Source organism: Aedes albopictus, chromosome 2 (genome assembly GCF_035046485.1).
Source record: "Aedes albopictus strain Foshan chromosome 2, AalbF5, whole genome shotgun sequence".
NCBI lineage: Eukaryota > Metazoa > Arthropoda > Insecta > Diptera > Culicidae > Aedes > Aedes albopictus.
Genome location: NC_085137.1, coordinates 107755145 through 107776908, shown reverse-complemented (window position 1 = coordinate 107776908; position 21764 = coordinate 107755145). Strand labels below are relative to the sequence as shown.

The window sequence follows — 21764 nt, the reverse complement described above, 5'->3', positions numbered from 1 at the left end:
TAGAACATAATTAGGGACAATGGAAATTCGCGGTAAAATTTCTTTAATTTCGCGGCAATGTCGCGGTCCTATGTTTCTGACCATTTTTTTGAAAAAAAAAAATCAATTTTGCATGTCAAATGAATAATTCATTTAAAAAAGTAACAAGTGTTGGAAATGGCCAACAGAGGGAAAATTTCCGAAATAATAATCCCGAAGTAAAAGACAGGTGTTAAAACTACTCGTAGGGGGATTATTATTTTCCTGAAATTCAATATATACGACTTATTTGTTGTCATTCATCTGATATAACAAGCGATAGTCGCAAGGAAATCTTAGTCTATAAGTCTAACTCACGTTTAGTCTCCTTATTATGTCGAGTCCAATCTGTCTGTCTGCTGACGGTCTAACGCTGCTACCCACCGTGCTTATGTGTGAGCAATTCAATGTTTTGCTTATTCAATCCGTACTATCAATCCGTACTGTAATTAGGCTAGATTAAGATTTTTGCATGATAAATATTAAGTATTACGCTCATCTAGTTATTTACCTTTTAGTATGTAGGTTCACATTAATAGCTTAGGTTAAGTATACTGCTACATAAAGTACTACAAATTCCTGGTGGTTTAAAGTATGTAAGATAGCAATTCACATTTTTTATATGCATGACAAAATTACCTATCTGTAATATTAAATATTTAGGCACAAATAATCCAAATCACTTAGAGCACAAGTTATCAAATTTTCAACATCTGCTAAAGTTCAACATTTGCTTGCACTTGAAGCATTTTCTTTTTCGTAAACGTTTCATCAATCTGCCAACTCACCGCTATAACAGATGTTCGATCTGTCATTCCGTACCGTACCTGCCGACAATGGGAACGATGAAAGGTTCTTGTAGAGATAGTCCACACGTAGAGGCGCGCTGGCGTGGATTCGCCAACAGTCCCCCCAGGTACGATGGCCGCTGGGTCAGCTTACGTCGTTACGCGCCGAACGTCCAGCACGGCTAACTTGGCTACCGGACGTTCATAAATGCCGGATGTTGTCCTCACTGTCGCTGATCGGGGTTGTCCGTCTTTTCCAGGGTGAGTGCAGATGATTCGGCCCTTTGGCCAACAGTTCCGGGGTAGTTTTGAGTCTACAATCACCACCACGTCGTTATGCTGTATAGGCTTGGTATCAGTGAACCATTTCGTGCGACGTGTTATTTCCGGCAGATAATCGTTGATCCATCGCTTCCAGAACCGATTGGCCTGGACTTGGGATAGCCGCCAACACTGTCGTAACGCTTCGCCACTGTCATCGATAGTGCAGAGTGGTTTCACTCCATTGGATGACCCAATCAAAAAATGGTTGGGCGTCAGGGCTGGAGCTGACTCATCGTCTACGGGAACATGGGTCAATGGCCGGGAGTTGACGGTGTTCTCTACTTCGGTCAACAGATTTCGTAGAACTTCATCAGACAATCTTCTCGTCGGTAAAATTGCCATTAGATTCTTCTTGACGCTGCCGATTAGGCGTTCCCAACTGCCACCCATGTGTGGTGATGAAGGGGGAAGAAAAAGCCAGCTGGTATCTGCGTCCACGAATTCTCCTATTAGTTCTGCTTGGTCGACGATGAGCTTCGCTTCATTCATCTTCCGGTTCGCTCCAACGAAATTCGTCCCACGATCACTGTGTATGGTTCTCGGTTTCCCTCTTCTCGAGATAAAGTTTCGTAGTGCCATAACACACGAATCAGTGCTGAGAGAATGTGCGACCTCAATATGGATTGCACGCGTCGTGAGGCAAGTGGCCAGCATGCCCCAACGCTTTTCCGTCCGGCGGCCAATGACGATCTCGTATGGTCCGAAGAAATCGACCCCGACATGGGTGAAAGGGCGCGCGAAAGCATCAAGTCGGGCTACCGGTAGATCGGCCATGATGGGCACTCTTGGAATGGCACGATGATTCTTGCAGCGTTGGCAACCTTTTCGGACATTGGCGAAAGCTGTGCGTAGCTTCGGAACACTGTACTTTTGTCGAATTTCGTTAATTACGGTCTCGTGGTTTTGGTGGTGGAATTTTTGGTGGAAATGTGCAATGATTAATCTGGTGGTAGGGTGGTCACGGGGAAGAATAACAGGATGTTTAGCGTCTTCGGTAGCATAATCGCAGTTTGCAATACGGCCTCGCATACGAAGAACTCCATTCTGGTCCAGCAACGGCGATTTTTGGTGCAGTGGGCTCGTCTTAGGTAATGGTGTTCTGGATAGCTTCGGCTCATTTTGCGACAGTTGGAGAAGAGCGATTTCATCTGGATACGCCTCCAGCTGCGTTTGGCGATGCAGGTATGCTTCAGCAGACTTCATTTCTTGACTAGAGAGAGGACCGCTCATGATAGATTCCTCCATATGCCGGCGCCTACAGTTGTAGAAGAATCGGTAAACAAACGCAACAACTCGAACTAATCGACTCCAACTAGAAAAATCGTTTACTCGTACAATGGGATCGGGTGCGACGCAGTGCACCATTGCACTGGGACGGAGTTCTAAATCGGTAGTGCTTGCTTTTTTCAACGTGCGAGGCCAATGCTCCTCTGGAAGATAGAGAAATTGTGGACCGTTAAACCATCTGGCTCCAGGCTTGAGATCTGGAAGTCCTTTCCATTTCGTTCCATCATCCGCAACGTTCAAGTCGGTGGGAACGTATCTCCAGTCAGCCATCTCCGTCAACTCAAGGATCTCACTAATCCGAAATGCTACGAATGATGAGTAGCGGCGGTGATCAGATTTTATCCAACACAGAACATCTTGAGAGTCGGACCAAAATACTTGACGGGAGATCCTTATAGTGAGGGCGTCGGAGACTGTTCGAGCCAGACGAGCCCCAATCAAAGCAGCTTGAAGTTCCAGACGGGGTATAGACAGAAACTTCAAAGGCGCAACTCTGGTTTTTGCGGCAACTATACTGCATTCCACGGCGGTATCATGGTTGAAGCGCAGGTAACATGCAGCTGCTATACCATTTTCACTGGCATCCACAAATGTGTGCAGCTCCACATATCCATGGTTGGCATATCGTTCGCTTGAGTAGCACCGAGGAATACTAATTTGTTCGATTTGCGGAAGAACCTGGAGCCACGTTTGCCATCGTTCAAAAAGGTTTTCGTCCACTTGATCATCCCAGCCGATACCCGAGCGCCACACATCTTGGAGTAGTACCTTTAAATACATCAGAAATTGGGCAATCAGCCCAAGCGGGTCAAATACAGACATGAGGACACGTAGCATCTGTCGTTTAGTTGGACGAGTTTGGCCTTCTAGCAGTGCGCGACCATAACGGTTCCAACCAACCTTGTACGTAAAGGTATCTGAATTGGTACACCACCACATACCGAGCACCTTCTCTGTGGCTAGTTCTGGCGACAGGTCAAGGTTCTTTTGCTCGGTGGGTTTTTCTTCTAAGGCCTCGGCGACGCGTTTGGAGTTGCTGATCCAATTACGGATTTCAAATCCGCCTTCTGCGTGTATTTTCTTTACTTGCTGTGCGAGTTTGATCGCTTCCTCTTCTGTTGCTACGCTCACCAACATGTCATCCACGTAGTGACGCTTTTGAATAACTTCGACGGCCTCTGGATAGTCCCCTCTGAAGCGCTCGGCGTTTAGGTTTTTAACATATTGAGCGCTACTAGGGGAGCAGCATGCTCCGAATGACATAACCTGCAGCACGTAGACGGAGAGTGTCCCCTCTTCGTCATACCAGAGGAACCGTTGACATTGCTGGTCTTCTTGACGCATGAGCACTTGTAGAAACATTTCACGCACGTCTCCGGTTAAGGCAACCTGTCCTTCACGAAATTGAACCAATATGGTGAACAGTTCACACAGTTGATCGGGTCCTTTAAGTAGTGCTGAATTCAAGGACACTCCGTGGGAAATCGCTGCTGCATCCCACACCATTCGAATTTTTCCTGGTTTGTTAACATTCATTACGGGAAATATCGGCAAATACCACGTACGAGGGAAACTTTGAGAGAGCTCGTCATCGACGAGTTTCCTGGCGTAGCCCTTTTCGACCAAATCGGTGATCTTCTTGTTTAGGGCATCCGCTAGCTGAGAGTCTTTGTCCATTTTCTTTCTGAGACACTGGAGTCGTCGAAGGGCCATCGGAAAACTGTCCGGCAGTCGAACATTATCGTAGCGCCACAATAGTCCAGTTTCGTAGCGGTTTCCCTTCAGAACTGTGCGAGTCTCGAGCAGACTTTGCGCTTGTTCTTCTTCTACCGAAAGAAGCTGTTTTTTCGGTTGGGCAACTCCCAGACTGTCTATCGCGAAATAGTCTTTCATCAGTTTATGTAGGCTATCGTTCGAAGGAGAATTGCATTCGCAGATATGGAAAACCGAGTGAACAAGGTTGGCAACGTTGTCGCGATTTCCTTCTCCACAAATCGTCCATCCTAGTCGAGTTTTTACAGCAACAGGTTCGTGTAGTGCTCCCTCACGGCTCTTCTGAACAAGGCTGAGGTGCTGATCTTTCATGCCGATGAGGATGCGTGGCCGGACATCTTGATATGATGTAATCGGCAATCCCTTGAGATGCGGATACACCTCGGACAACTCTTCGAAGTTGAGTGTCTGCGATGGAAGAAGTAGTTGAGCAACTGTGCGTACCCCTTGCATGGTATACCTTCTGGAGCTGCTGTGCCTTGCAGCGACCTCCAGCTGAACGCTTTTCGAGCCGACTTCTCGGCGCTTCGCTCCTCCAGTCCACAGCAAGCATAGCTGCGTTTCTTCTCCCTCCAGCTGCAGTTCATTTGCAAGTTCCTCGTCTAACAAGGTGAGCTCAGATCCGTCGTCCAGAAAGGCAAATGTCTCGATCGATTGGTGCTTTCCGTGTAGCACTACGGGTAGGTAGCGGAACAGCATATGACTCGAAGTTACCTGGTGAACATGGCACCCATGCTCGGTAGAATTTTGCACTGTATGTGACGTGGATACTTGACACTGATTTGGTGGAGGTTTGCTCGCATCACTTGGAAAAATATTTGACGGTAGCTGTGTGCTTCTCTGATCGTTGTGCAGCAATTCGTGATGCTTCAACTCGCAGCCATTCTTCCCACACAGTTTGGATTGACATCCACCTTTATGTTGATGTAAACACCTGCGACAAAGGCCTAGATCTCGAACAGTCGCCCAGCGAGAATCGCGGGGGAACTCCAAGAAACGTTGGCATTTGGCGATTGCCTGGCAGTTTCCTTTGCATACTAGGCAGCTATTAGCAACACCTTTCGCGCAGTGTGGCGCTGAGTAGTGATGATCGGATGAAGCTTCTTCGGAATGAGCGTTGACGAAAGAGTTGTTTTTCTTGACCATCCTTGCGTCGGCACGTACTTGTTTGGGCTCGAAAATGGTAACGGCACTAGCCGCTTCAGCTAGGGTGTAAAGCCAGTTGCTGAAAGACGTCAAATTGACCGTTGGTAGCGATAATCGGTACTGTGCCCAGCTCAGCTTGATCGACGGTGGCAGCTTGTTCACGAGTTGATGTAGAAAAGTCATGTTGTAGAAGTATTCTTCCAATCCACATGCGTCCACGGTTGCACAAAAGTTTTGGACGCTGACGGCGAAGTCCACGATGGTTTCTAACTTATCTTCCTTCAGTGCTGGAAGCGAGTTTATTTTCGACATCATCGAGTGAACGATTACCTCCGGTTGCCCGAATAGCATCTTAAGCGTTGACATGATCCCGCTGATGTTCGATGGGTGAAGCAATCGGCTCTTGACTGCTTCATACGCTCGTCCCTTCAAGCTTCGCTGTAGACGAACGATGTTCTCATCATTGGTAAATCCACATAGAGCGGTAGTGCTGTTGAAAGTGGATAGAAAGAGAGGCCACTCCTCCGGGTCACCAGAAAACGTCGGAAGATCCTTCGAAACAGCTTGTCGAGCAGCTAATTGCTTCCGAGTGATCGGGTACGGATCACATTCTTCCTCTCCATCTTGGTCGTAGAATCGGTGTTCTCGCATAGTAGACGAGTGAGGGCGAAGCTGCTGATTAGCCGTTGGTTGGCTCGAGTGTGGGATAAACTGTCGATGTTCTGGAACCGGTGCGTTGTGCGAAAACCGACGCGACGGACGCTCTTCGATTTGTTGAGAAGCGATCGATGCAGCTACTCCGTGTCCGCTGGAATGAGGTAGCTGTGCTAGGGAAACTCGACGGGATGGGTCAGCGCTAAGGATTGGTCGGCATTGTATCGGTAGTGGAGCTTGATTCACCGATGCGAGATTTAATCGCTGTATCCCGGCGCTGAGCGCCGGTGGATCTACGGGGCAGCTCAGCAAAGACTCCGGTACTGGAAATGGATCGGGAGGGTTTGGTTCTGGTAGAGACGAGCGAGTGCTACCAATTCGCGTAGCTGCAGGGTTCCAAACTTGCATCTTGCCCCCGAACATATCCGAATTAACTTGGCCCTCAGCTAGAGATGTTATCTGTTCACCACAATGTGCATTTGTTGTAGCGATCCAATTCTGAGTTCTAGTCATAAAATCGTTTTTAGAAGAGCCACTTTCGCTCATGGCTTGCTCCAACAGCTGGTATTTCTGCTCCAGGAATGCCTTCTCCCTTTTGGCATCTTCCGCTGCGATTGCTCGTTGCCGCTCTGTTTCACGGCGCTCGACATTCCTCATTTCCTCCAGCATTTGAAGTTTCAGCTTTGCGACGGCTTGTGACGAGCGACTTGAAGACTCCGATGCAGCAGCAGATCCCTGTCGGGTTGGGGACACGATCCACTGAAGCGAAGTGACGAACGGAGCTTGTTTCGATCCTTCAGGTTGATGTGATTTCTCTTCTGAAAACGATAGGGCGAGTTGACTAGCTGATACATTGTGTCGCTGCTGCAGCTGATGTTGTGGATGTTGTTGATAGGACTGCTGTTCGTGTTGGTATTGAAGCTGGGCCTGTGGCGGAACAGAGGGCATGTTTGAGTGCGATTTGGACGGTTGTCCTGAGGGGCCACCACTTCCTAGGAGAGGAGCTGAAGTAGAACGGGTTTCCTGGACTCCATTCGCTGATTCGCATTTGGCACAACTCCAGGGGAAACTTTCTCTTCGCTGCGTGACTCCTACCACTGAAAATGGTGCCATTTGTAACACACGTCGCATTGCACCATATCGACCGTATCCAGTCCACGGCACGCCTGGCACGTTCGTCCGGGATGTGAAGCCTCCGGATCTTCCGTGACCACCACTTGCACACCACCATTTGCACTAACTGTCTCACAAATCACTTTTCCCGATCGTAGGGTTCGACTTGACATGACTGTTCTATTTCGACTTTCCGTATAAACGAAAATAATAATTTGTTGGAAATGGCCAACAGAGGGAAAATTTCCGAAATAATAATCCCGAAGTAAAAGACAGGTGTTAAAACTACTCGTAGGGGGATTATTATTTTCCTGAAATTCAATATATACGACTTATTTGTTGTCATTCATCTGATATAACAAGCGATAGTCGCAAGGAAATCTTAGTCTATAAGTCTAACTCACGTTTAGTCTCCTTATTATGTCGAGTCCAATCTGTCTGTCTGCTGACGGTCTAACGCTGCTACCCACCGTGCTTATGTGTGAGCAATTCAATGTTTTGCTTATTCAATCCGTACTATCAATCCGTACTGTAATTAGGCTAGATTAAGATTTTTGCATGATAAATATTAAGTATTACGCTCATCTAGTTATTTACCTTTTAGTATGTAGGTTCACATTAATAGCTTAGGTTAAGTATACTGCTACATAAAGTACTACAAATTCCTGGTGGTTTAAAGTATGTAAGATAGCAATTCACATTTTTTATATGCATGACAAAATTACCTATCTGTAATATTAAATATTTAGGCACAAATAATCCAAATCACTTAGAGCACAAGTTATCAAATTTTCAACATCTGCTAAAGTTCAACATTTGCTTGCACTTGAAGCATTTTCTTTTTCGTAAACGTTTCATCAATCTGCCAACTCACCGCTATAACAGATGTTCGATCTGTCATTCCGTACCGTACCTGCCGACAATGGGAACGATGAAAGGTTCTTGTAGAGATAGTCCACACGTAGAGGCGCGCTGGCGTGGATTCGCCAACAACAAGTTTTATGATTTTTCAAGAAAGAAGCATACATTTAATGCAATGAATTTTTATTATGCAGATACGGAATCGTAAATAATCTCAAACTGTCGAAAATTATCTGTGAATTTTTGACTAAAAACTTGAAATTTATGGGAATATGTAAGGTATTTTAACAGTTTGTCAAATTTCGCAGCATTTCGCGGGATTTCTTGAATTTCGCGGCCAAAGCCCAATTTCGCGGATTTCGCGGCTTCCGCGAAATCGCGAATTTCCATTGTCCCTAAACATAATAAATAAATAAATAAATAAATGTTTCCAGCATTGGCGTAGCCACAGGAGGGGTTTTAGGGTTAAAACCCCCCCCCCCGCCCAGAGCCAAAATTTGTGGAACAAATTTTCAGTATTAAGCGCTTTGCGACGAAAATTTTTTTCGGCTGCGCCGCTATTTTCTAACTACGAATACAATTACTCATAACTGCTTACAAAATGAAAGTGTCAAATCAAAAAATTTGAAAACCCCTCCCAGAGACAATTTCTGGCTACGCCACTGGTTTCCAGTAAAGCTTCCAAAGAACGATTTCTACGGTTAATAACTCTTCTCTGGACAATATGGTCCCATCACAAGGATCTGTGGAGTTTCTTTCAAACGGTTTTGCCTTTCTCGTACACTAAGTGTACTGGAAAGGCTATATGTTCACTCCAAAAATGACTTTTTGATACAAGGCCCGGAGGGTCGAGTCACATATACCAATCGACTCAGCTCGACGAATTGAGGTGATGTCTGTGTGTGTGTATGTATGTATGTGTGTGTGTATGTGTGTGTACAAATAAACTCACATCACTTTTTGGCAGTAAACCTCAACCGATTTTAATGACCGACGGTTCATTAGACGCGGAATCTGGTCCCATTGTTTCCTATTGAAAATGGTTTGGATCGGTCCAGCCGCTTCGGAGTTATGGCCATTTAGGTGTTCTGGACCGGTACCCCAGGAAGGGGCCAGGCATGAAAATGCAACAAACCCATGCATGCGACCCATCAATTCATGGCATTTTCGATTATCTAATGAACGGTAAGCAGGAAAATATTCGCAGGCCATATCTGAACCGGTAGTGTTCCGGAACCGGTTCTGGGTGCCCCGCCGGAAGTGGCCAAATATAAAAGTGGACTAAACCCATGCATGCGACATATCAAATCGCAAATTTTTCTATAACCTGATGAACGGTAAACAGGAAAATAGTCTCAGACCATATCTGATTCGGTAGTATTCCGGAACCGGTTCCGGATATCCCGCCGGAAGTGACCAAATATAAAAGTGAACCAAACCCATGCATGCGACATATCAAATCGCAGTTTTTTCTATAACCTGATGAAGGGTAAACATGAAAGTAGTCTCAGATCATATCTGAACCGGTAGCATACCGGAACCGGCTCCGGGTGTCCCGCCGGAAGTGGCCAAATATAAAAGTGAACCAAACCCATGCATGCGACACATCAAATCGCAGCTTTTTCTATAACCTGATGAACGGTAAACAAGAAAGTAGTCTCAGATCATATCTGAACCGGTAGCATACCGGAATCGGCTCCGGGTGTCCCGCCGGAAGTGGCCAAATATAAAAGTGAACCAAATCAATACATGCGACACATTAAATCGAAACCTTTTCGATAACCTTACTGTCCGTTTATCAAGAAAATAAGCTAAACCCACATTAGAAACTACTAGCGGTGTTCCGGAATTGGTTCCAGTTGTCCCGCCGAAAGTGGCTGGATGTAAAAAAGAACAGTTCTATAGTTACTAAACCAATTTTCGCGACACATCAAATTACTTTTTAGGCATCCTGATGAACGGTTAACAAGAAAATGTATCTCAGATCATATTTGGGAAAACTATAGTAGTGCCCCGGAATCGGTTCCCAGTGTCCCTTTGGATGTGGTCAAATGTAGAAGGGAACCGAACCCCATAAGGTTTTTTTTTCGATAACCTGATGAACGGTTTTCAAGACAATCACCTCAGATTACGCTGGAGACCGCCAGTAGTGTTCCACAACCGGTTTCGGATGTCCCGCCGGAATTGGTCAAATGTAAAAATGAACCTTGTAAATGTTCCGGAACCGGTGTGGGTGCCCACCGGAAGTGCACATGTATAAAAGTGAGCGGTACATCAAATTTTTTTTGTCAGTAACCTAATGCATGGGTAATAAGAAAATAGGCACAGTCCGCAAAAATTACTACCGGTAGTGTATTTAGTTCCGAGTAACCTGATTAACAGTTAGCATCCACATAAGCTCAAATATGCCGGTAGTGTTCCGGAATCATTTCCGGGGGTCTCCTCAACAGTGGCCAAATATAGAGTATACCAAACTCATGCATGGAACACATCAAATCGCAACATTTCGATAAGCTAATGAACGGTAAGCAAGAAAATAGGCTCAGACTACATAAGAGGCTACCGGTGGAGTTGCAGAAGCAGCGTTGGGTGCTTCAGCGGAATCACGAAAGTGAACTAAATCAATGCAAGCGATATATATGTGTAAGAGAACCAAAAACCCAAAAAACTAATGCGATTTCATCAAATCATACCATTTTAGATTCCTGAGATGTAAATATACAGTAGGGTGGATCAACGTTGTATAGAAAAATTAAAACTTAAGCGCATCAGCCTCGAACATTTTTTTAAATCACTGTTTGCGTCTGATTACTGCGCAAAATTTAGATGCTACTGAAGGGCGAGCTCTGTAATAATATTTGAATGGGATATAGCATTGACAATTTAAATTACTACATTACAAATTTTACATGAATCTCGAAAAAAAAAGACAATCACCGCCTCTACATACTGAACCATTGTAACCAATGATAATAAAATATATCCAAAATGTGCAGAAAAAAAACTTTGTCAAAGTGATCTAAGTTTAATCCTGGCTTGTAATTGTAATTTTGGTATGGATCAGCCTCCAGTGAAGGTTGTCAAGCAGTCAACTGAAAGGACTGATACTTTTAGCTCTGCCTATGCGTTGAACATAACGTCGGAATAAGTGCCCCAATTCGATGATGACCTTGATAAAATTCTTGATTTTCTAAATAAAGTATATAGAGTAATAAAGTCCCAGATCGCTGTTATGAGAATTTCCTCCTTTTCGTCCGTTACCAAAGCAGAGATTTGGGACTGATCACTGATTGATTGCGTCGACGGAAAGATCATGAGCAGTCCTGCAAAATATCAGTCTCAGTGCCTGTTTTTCAAGCGAAAATGAATGACTGCGGAGGTCGTTTTCAGTAACTCGATGTGAGAGCTGACAGATTCCGAGAGCTCCATTCGTGAGCGACCCAACAAGATCAATTCCCAATCATCCACACACTACTAATGCTGAAAGGCCATTCATCTCAAGCGGTGGCTTGTGAGAGTGAGTGCCCTATACGCTACCACGGGTGAAAACACTCAACTACAGAAAATTGAATGGAAATTTAGCCCTGTCAGCTATCGCTTTCAGCACGCTGCGTACGAGTGTGAGTACCTATTTCATTTCGCTCCCGAGTTGCTGATCGGAAAGCAACATTGACAGGAAAACCAAATCGGAGAAAATGAAAAAAGCAAAATATCGCTATTATAAAGGCCTGTCGAAAAATTGCAGCACTGATCATGAGTACATATTCGACGAGAAAGGCACTATCACCACTAGGTGGATTAATCTGGGTTTTTTTTAATCACGCTACTGCACATTCTTTTGTCGATTGGCCACCAACCGATCACGCGCCTCTGCATGTCGCCCATCACGATAGAAGCTGTTTCCAGCTCACGTGTGTTGCCGCGGTATGATTACTTCTTAACGTTCACACCATGGATCCTGTCCAAAACATTTCCTGTAGCGTTATAATGCCGAACCCGCCGTCATTCAGTAGATCCGCAAGTATACGGGTGCTCCAAAGTTGAGAGATCGGCAGTTCCACATACCGAGTTTCCAATCGCAAGTTCTTTTTCCTTCCTGGGGTCATTGTCGTTGGTCTCGGTTCGTATTATTCTGTTGCTGATTTTCCGTTACAATGATTTTTACGGCTGGCTCGTACACGGTAAAAATTCAGCACGCTCGATGTAAGGGAAAAATCCCTTAACTATTCAATGTCCTAATCAACATGCTCAGAAATGCTTTTCCATTGAGATCGCAATTCTGTCAGTGTTGATGTGAGGATCAAAACAAACCCACCGGAAAAATCAACTGAAAATCCCTTCGATTTGCACTACTGTAAAAGCAATACGATCCAAAGTGAAAAGCTGTTGATTTGGTGATGACTGTTTTGGGCATGAAAGTAAATATAGATGACAGGTGGTAGAAAGTGCATCGATTCGATTCACACCCCTCCAACAGATGTGAAGTAGTGTAGTGGTAAAACAGTAGATCGTGACTCTGAAGGACCAGGTATCGAATCTGGCTGCGGCTGAACATTTTTTTTATTTCTAGTTTTGAAATCAAAACATTGTCAACAACGAATTGATGTGAAGTTCCATTAAAATTGAAGAGGCATTGGATGTTATTTGCTAAATGATTTGTAATTGATAACAAACTGATTGAACAGTAGTGCGAATTCAAGTGTCAATCAGTTCATATCACAGTGCAGATTTTTTACCGTGTAGGGCTTGACGACACCAACCCCCTACTTTCCGGAGGATCGAAGAGCACAGTTGAGCTCAGAGTCCTTCCTAGATTGTATGCAACAGTGTACTGTCGATACGATCGTCACACGTTTTGCTCACTGTTTTCTAAATATGCAATTTTCTAAGTAAATGTGTACAAATCCTTCTACTTGTCCGTCTACATTTACCTACCTTGGTTGTAAAGTAGCCCCGTAGTTCCATTTCAGCACCTCTGTCAACAACGCCGTCCGTTCAATCTAATACAGTGTAACCGATTCCGAGCACGCTGTGTGACAACCGTTGGTGTGCAATAAAATTTTACAAATATTGACAGTACGATAAACAAAGTCTGTCAAATTGAATGAAAAATAAAATCGAACTTTATAGTTTACCCGATGCCTCTGGTGATGATGGTGCAACCCATATATCGGTAGGTGGAGGACAGCAGCAGCAGGGCTTTGGAGGGCTTCACAAACTCTTGCCGTGATAAGCAATGATTTATTGTACTAGGCATTAGCGAGGTACACTGTGCTTCAAACAACAAATCAAAAGAATGAAAGGGATGTGCGAGAGTGTGTGTTCACAGTTGTTGAGCTGTGGCTGGTAAGCTGCCCCCGAGTTTGATTATTCATTACCGTTGGCGAACTGTTTGAACAGTTTGGATTTTTATACATATATATTTTTTATGAACGTGGATAATTGAAGTGCTTGTTTTCGTGGTACGAGGATCATCATTACGGCTTGTCGGTGGCACGGATTTAACGTGATACGGGCGAACCCGTGGATAATCCAGCTGGAGTGTGATTTCTCAAGGTGATAGAGGGATTAAGTTTTCCGCTCGTGAATAGAGAAGAATGGAATTCAAATGCTACCAAGAGCTAGAAAAGTGACTGCAGCGCTTGATAAAATCATAGCTCTCACTAGTTGGTCAGTGAACGACTCAACTGATTCGCATTTTATTCAATTCTTGGAAACTAAAACCTCGATGCTGGCCGCTTTCAGATACTGAATCACGATAAGCGTGTTTGCCACTTAGGCTCAACGAAGACGAAGAGACTCTGAATTAGCACTAATTAAGATCTATCAGAGCCGGACATCTAGATTGTCATAATTTCTCTGCGCGACAGAAAACGTTCTCCGCGGTTTGCCAGATTGAGAAATCTCTGTTCGGCCGAAGCGAGGCGAAGCGCACGCGTAGGCATCCATTAAGTTCCAGCACCGTGGATAAGTCGCTTGCTGTAAGCTCGTTGGGCACTTATGCCGCGAGGAGCAATGCAACGTCCAAAACCGAACACGGCTGCGTGGGTTTTTCATACTAAAAATCTTACTTCGTTGATTCTTTTATTAGAATCTCAGACGCCATGGCAAATTGACTGGCCCATGCCATCATCGTCGCACACGTGAACTTTGGTTACGCAGGTCGCTCGCAATACCGCACAGCCACGAGTTTCCATGTGAGAGGTGTAAGTCAGATTTACGAGCAATACCGAATTACACGCTTGGTTAGTGGCTACAAGCGTGTACGCACTTTTACGTCGGTCGATCGAAGCATCTTTGGTGGTCGCAGTCCAAGCATTTTGCGGCCAGAGTGACACTGACTGCAGGCCATGTGTGGCCGCAGTTGACATGTTACGAAGTGTGAATCGCTGCAGATGCGTTCGTTTCCGTATGTTGTGTGGCATACTGGGGCAATTCGGTGGTCCAATCTATAGGGAGCCGATAAAAGAAGATTGCACTCTGTTTGCGATTTTTTGTGCATATGAATTCTGCCGTGTGCAGCATGATTGTGCCATGTTGTGCCATGTTCTATGGGAATCCCTAATAACATGGGACAACTATAGGGCCCATATAGCCGAGGCGGTAAACGCACGGGTATTCAGCATGACCATGCTGAGGGTGACGGGTTCGATTCCCGGTCGGTCCAGGATCTTTTCGTAAAGGAAATTTCCTTGACTTCCTTGGGCATAGAGTATCTTCGTGCCTGCCACACGATATACACATGCAAAATGGTCATTGGCAGAGGAAGCTCTCAGTTAAAAACTGTGGAAGTGCTCATTGAACACTAAGCTGAGAAGCAGGCTTTGTCCCAGTAAGGACGTTACACCAAGAAGAGAGAGAGATGGGACAACTATGCTGCATATAGCAGTATTGGTATTGGGAAAATTTATTGAACCGATTTACATAGGTTACGGAACAGGGTTGTTAACGTTAATCAACGATTACCGCCGTTTCGTTAATTCGTTAACGTTAATTGTAACAATTATTCGTTAATTTTTCAGGCGCGGTGAACAACGTTAACGTTAACGCACAGCGTTGATTTAACGTCAACGAGTCCGTTAATTTTGCGTAAAAATGGTAATTCTCCCAAATATGATTTTAGTTCGTAATACGGAACCTTTTCGATACGGATCCTATGTTGGGCAATTTTTTGTTTTAACTCAGTCAATTTCATGTCAATATTTTGCCCCGCTTCCCTATTCAAAAGAAGAAACGCCGTTTAGAAGAAGCGAAGTGTCGAGCGGAAATGCTGAGCTTTCACAAGAAACGCGATAGTTCTACCAGACGATCAACGCTACGCTGTAGCTGTAGAATGCGACATGGGAGCCTCTTAATGGACTGACGTGAGGTGATTGAAAGGTGGAAGCAGGACTTTTCGATGAACTCCTGAATGGTACGGAGAACGTATGCACAGGTCACCAAGGCTACGGGGAAAACGACTACATCTGAGCAGCAGATGACGGAGCCGAAAAAACTCGTATGCTGAGGTACCAGCTCTAAAGTTCCAAAGTAGCTGTTGAAATACCATCACAGCTGAATAAATCAAGAAAGAAAAGTTGGCCTCCTGTCTGCACCAGGATCTGGTAATCCAAACAACTACCGGAGGAATGAAAGGATTGGCACGGTAAGCATAAAGCCGCATTACACAATGAATTAGGGGTCACTTGTTTAGTGGACTCTTACTCAGGAACAGGCGGTCCGTAGTGTTCGTAGGAAATAATTTTGGGATTTCTCCGTTGAAATGAAGGCTCTGTGTTACAAATTTAATGTTTGTGCTAAATGTGCTCTTTTAACTTGTTCATATTTGATTAAATTAACATTTATAGTGCTCTAGCGTGATGGAGCATCGAGAGATCTCATCAATCCCATTTTCATGGCCTACATTTAGGTCATTTCGGGCAATGACTGATTAGAAGAAATGTGCAGACCCTTCCCTAACAGGGACTCCAAAGTGTAGACGTCTCATATTAAAATCCGATTCAGGATGCCCCTTAGGATTAGAAATTCCTAGGCAAAACTCTAGCTATGAAAGCAACTAATGCTGCGAACGAAAGGCATCCTGCCAGACAAAATACGATTACAGGACTGACTGATGGACTAACAGCTATTACGAAATCTCGTCATTCTGTCATCGGAAATTGTTATCCACTAGAGTAACAGGGCAATATATTTGTTCTGTGTCGTACAAGTCCACATTGTGATGTCCCATTTCATTACGCATTTGTAATGTTCCACTACTCTGTTATGTTTAATGTGCATTTGTAGTGCTTCATTTTATATTTTTCGTAATATCTGCTTGAAGCGTGAGTAACAAGGAAAATAGCAGAACGAGGTGTATTTCATCACAGCACAGAGTACATTGTAGAACACAAAAAAAAACAAAAATCCATTGAAAAAAATTTAACGAAAATAACGATTATAAGTAACTATTATAAGGAGCAATTCACTAAAAAACTACAAGACTCCTAAAATAAAGCAATATTATGAAAAAAGTGAACTTCTATCGTATTTTAGGTGGATTAATCACAAAGGCAAACATTCTGAAATAAAAAGTTAGGAATATAGAACAAATTCTTTGAAAGACATCATACCATTAAAGTCAATACTTAAGACCGCAAAATGGATTATGGATGTAAATCAAAGTAAAGAGTAGGTTTTTTTTTTAATTTTTATTTTTGTGTATTTTAACTAATGCTAATTCTACACTTATAAACAGAAGGTATGTAGCAGGCTCCTCCAGAGATTATGTCCAGTGGCCACATCCGGTAGTTCCTGGACGGTCACAACCTGGTTATTAACCATTTTCGATGGTAGAGGTGCATGTTTTAATGGAAATAGAGTGAATTTAATTTCGTATTATTATGGAAAACACGCTGTGTACCGAAAATCAGTCCTTTTTATAACCGGAATAATATCGGCCACAGAAACCATTGTGACGTTCTCAGTCCACTTTTACAAACTAAATAATCATGTGAGGGAGTATACTGTAAAAAAAATTCCAATCCTATCAGTACTCACGGGTCCATGAATTTCTAAGAGATGAACCAGCCTAGAGCTGAAAATCTCTATAATAAAGTAATATTAATAATAAACAAAAAATGTCAAGACTGGCTTGATATTACACAAAATAAAAATAATTAAAGCAAAACCAAATTGTATACGCTGCTTTGCATTTCTGTGTGACGCACAATCTTCAATCTATATTGAACTTACAACATTGTACCATATCAATTTGAGTAAATATTATTCAACTTAGTATATTGCAGCCAAAGACCCAATACTCCCCGTCCTGTGGTTTCATATCCCATCTCCACAATTTGTGCAAATGCTTTTAATCGCTAACGATTATCAAAAAAAAAAAACTTATCAACAAACGGACGTCTGGTTAGGTTATATTTAGGCACCCGTCCGGCGCTGCTGTCAGTGCTACCCCCATCTATCACCGCGTCCCAACCAACTGCCATTGAAACTCACGCTTTTTCGTGGAAACTACTCCGACGGGCAGCGGGGTCAGTAACGCCATGACTTTGAGCAAATTGAATTACTGGACTAAATATTTGATCTCATTTCGTGCCCGGCGGCAGCAGCTCAATTCCCCCCACATATGGCGACTGTCGCCATCTGTATGTGTAACTATGTGTGCCCCTACACACAATGTATGACCAGTAATTGCGCTTTGTATTGCTTGCAGTCGAGCAGGGGTCAATGTTGCAGAGAATAAATTTCCACCGAATCCGGCTGATGTGATATGTATGGACATTGGGCAAGCCCGGCAAAATGAATCAAATCCGGATTTACATTCTGAAAATCGTGCTCGCGCTGACTGATAAAATTATCGCTACATATGGTTGGAGCTACGTCGTGCGCGGCTGCAATCAGTACAGCGGAGCGGATTGATGCTGAGCTTTGAGTTGATTTTTTTTCCTGGTATCGGTGATTTGTGTGAGTACTAGGGATTTGATTGATCGATTTAGGGCGGGGAGGAACGTGGAATTTTCGAGTCCAAGGATTAGAGTCCGTAATGCTTTGATAGGTCAAGTGGCAATCGTGATTTTTGATGAGATACCTCTTATCAAAAGCGTTGTTTTTGGAAGAAATATAATTAGAAATGGTAAATATGGGATAATCATCTATGATATTGAATTTTTTTCCGACAGTGTGTAAATAGTTAAGGCAGACTGCATCAAACGAACATGCATTTATTTTTTTAATGCCCACCACCATGATTAAGAAGTCAAACCTATACTGGTGGATAAAAAACCACATGCTGGTAATAAATTTTATTACCAACGACATCGAGGCGTCCCCTCTCGAGAGCAACAATCAAACTTTCAAACGGTCTTTCAATATTGACATAATCTTACAGCGAAGACAAATACGCTTTTAAATGGTATTAATGATGTTTCCCCTTGCTGCTGCTGCTGATGCCAGGAGAAGTTACAATCATCATCACGCCATCGCTGATAACATTCCACGCTAATGTTTCCCCATCAGCAGCAAGGGATTCATCCTGCTCGATGTTGGTTGTCGGATCGAAATGATTTGTCATCGTCAGGGTAGATTTCCGACAAATTTCCCCAGTCTTAATTAAATTCTTTTCACTCCTCGTTTGGGTTGCTGGACCTACAAAATCGTAGCATACCTAGTATAAAACACGCAATCCGTGAACAGTGCGCTGATTGTATCGAACCCGGAAAATAGCATCCCCCTTAATCAGCCAGAACTAGAACCCAAACAGCAACCCTTTTCCTCGGTCAACTTCACGCTCTGATGCCTGCCTAATATCAATATGCGTGTAATATATCACAATCGTTGTGCATCACCACCATGGGATACGTCCGTACGCAAATACTAGGTACAGTGTAGCAGTCATGGTGGGTAGATCTGAATTGGGTGAGGACCGCCTGCCGCGTGGCTGAGTCGAGTGTTGAATTGGTCTACTCAGGCACCACACCAACCAGCCAGTTTGTTACCGCGGTGTTGATGATAATCACAAGGCGTTTCGATTACGGCGGCTGTTGTCCCTTTCAAGGGAACTTTTGGTTGCATTATCTTAATGAGGGGCGCGATTCACCATATATAAGCCTACTTTGATGTTTCCATTCTTAGTTTCCTTTAGAGTTTTATTGTGGCATTTTGAATTTGCAAATATCTTAGTTTCCTTTCAAATTTTCTTCAATTTTTTCTATAGATTATTTCAGAAATGATTTAGGCCACAAGGGTCTGGGACCATTTGGGCGGGAAAACCTATTTCGGTCACTTGCTGCTATAACTTGGTCAATTTATAACCGATAATTAACCGATTGACTTAATTTTTGGGGCACGATCAGATACGTACAATTTCCAGCCATGATCAACACTTCAAGTCAATCGGTTTGAAATAGACTGAGTTATAACAACAAGTGCCCAAAATTGGTCCCTCGCCCAAATGGTCCCACACCGTATTTTATAAAACCTCCCCTTGATTCCTTCCGATATTGCTCCATGGATTCCTTTGAAAAATCTTCCAGGAATTCGTTTCGGAAAACCTTTCACGGACTTCTTTTGAAAGTTTTTTAAACCATCTTCCATGGATCACAACAGAAGTTCCTCAAGCATTTTCTTCGTATTTTTTGTCTGGGAATCCTCCAAAAGTTCATCTAGAAAAGCTTCTTGGGTTATCTTAAAAATCTTCCATAGATTTTTTTTTAGGAATCCGTACGAAAATTCTTTCAGGAAATCATCCATGGGTTCCTTGGGAAATGCTTTCAGCGTTTCTTCAGGAAAATGAAACGTTCCTTCAATGTGAAGTGAACCTGATAAGGTGGTTAGTACACTTGACTATCACGCCGAGGACCTGGGATCGAGTCCAACTCCCGACAAACTCACAAAACGTTAATTCTTCCTTCGGAAGGGAAGTAAGGTGTGGGTCCTGAGATGAACTAGCCTAGGGCTAAAAATCTCGTTAATATAGATATAAAAGAAAAAGTTCCTCCAGAAATTAATTCATGGTTATTTTAGAAAATCCTTATGAGATTCCTCCATTAAGTTGTCGATGGATTCCAAGTCAAAGGAAATCTTCTATAAATTTCTTCCGAAATGAGTACATGTACTTTTTTTAGAAATCACTTTCAAAATTCGATCCTAAAATCTACCAAGGTTTAAACAGAAACTCCTCCGACAATTTCTTCCATGTATTCTTTAAGTCATTTCTGAAGGGGTTTCTTTGGACAATCCTTTATATCTTTCTATAGGAACTCTTTTGGCTAGATTTCTATGGGTTTGTTCTGAATCTCCACCTTTGATTACTTTAGAAATTCTTTAAAGAATACTTTACAAATTCTTCTAACGATTAGTTTAGAATTGCTTTTGAAGATATTTTGTTATATTGTTTCAGTGTTTTTTTTTTCAGAAAATTTCTCAATATCTCTTCAGAAATTGGTGTTTGCATTCTTGTAGAGATTCTTGCATTAATACTTCAGTAATTCAGCAGGAATTCCTCCCAAATATTCCAACAGGAGTGCATACAAAGGTTCTTTCTGGATATCCTCCAGATATTCCTTCATGTGTTACCCCAACAATTTTCTCGGCAAATCGTCTAAGAATAACTCTAAAAATTTCTCCACAAATTCGTCCACAGATACCTCTTTGAAACTATTACAAAACCTTCCAAGAATTTTATTTCAGGAATTCTCTAGGAATTTTCCTATAACTACCTCAATATTTTTTTACGAACTCCACCACTGGTTACTTGAAAATTTTCTCCAGATATTTCTTCAAAAAAATCTTGAGAAATTCACCCTAAACATCTTTAAAAATCCTACAGGGAAATTCTTCCCAATGTTCCTCCCAGAATTCTTTGAGAAATTCATCCAGTGGTTTTTGCACTAATTCCTACAAGAATTTTTTTTTTTTCAAAAATATTCCCTGGGATTCTTAATAGATTACTGGGGGATTTCTTCAGATTTTCCTGTGGGGATTTTTTAAAAGTTCATTCAGAAATATGTACTAAAACTACTGAAAAAATTTTCAGGAAACTGAAAAAAAAATCTAAGAAACTTCTGGAAGGTAGTCGCAAGAAGTCCCTAAAAAACTCCTGGAGATGCCGTTGAAAATTCCTTGAAGAAATTATTGATTTTTTTCGGAGGAATTCCTGGACAACACTTCCTGAAACAATTTCTGAAGTTATCACGTTATTTCTGGATAAATTCCAAAAATAAAACCAAGGAGAATACCCGAAGAAACACCTTAAGATACTCCCTTAATTATCAGAAAAACATTCACGGGAGACTTATCAAGGAACTCTTCAAGCAATTCCAGGGAAAACTTGCTTGAGAAACTTATGGAGGGATTTCTGAAAAAAAAAAACGGAGAAGAATTATTGCAAGAATCTTTTGAACAATTGCTGCAGAAATCGCACACAAAAGTACTGGTGGAAGTCTTGAAGAAATCTCTCAATACATTTCTGCAGAACTCCTGGAGCTGCCTCTGAAGGAATTCTCAGAAAAATTACTAATACAATTTCTGAAGCCAAACCCAAAAATCACTTACTAAGAAATTTCTAAAAGAAATCCTGCGGTCAGTGCTGAAAATGTCATTTCAACACACCTGAATTCTACCACACAGATCGAAAAAAGAGTGTAAAATTCTATGACATATGATGCACATAATTGGAGCGTTGGATATCACAGAAGTTTACATTACATATCATGTAAAATTTATGAAATATCATGTAAACTTCCATTATATGTCATGTAATTCAGCATGATTCTGAGTTTTTACATGACATATAACGTAAAA

The 21764-nt window shown here is 42.7% G+C and overlaps 2 protein-coding genes across 3 annotated transcripts in view; one reads left to right on the top strand and one right to left on the bottom strand.

Annotated features, from left to right (window-relative positions):
- LOC115255089 (fez family zinc finger protein 1) overlaps positions 1-21764 on the top strand; it is a 249498-nt gene that overhangs the window by 88115 nt on the left and 139619 nt on the right. The window lies entirely within an intron of this gene.
- LOC134287695 (uncharacterized) lies at positions 158-8068 on the bottom strand. The gene is made up of 2 exons (XM_062850205.1): positions 658-8068; positions 158-597 (listed from the first exon to the last, which is right to left on the bottom strand). The coding sequence occupies exon 1, from the start codon at positions 7119-7121 to the stop codon at positions 957-959; it is 6165 nt and encodes a 2054-aa protein (XP_062706189.1). The 5' UTR covers positions 7122-8068; the 3' UTR covers positions 158-597; positions 658-956.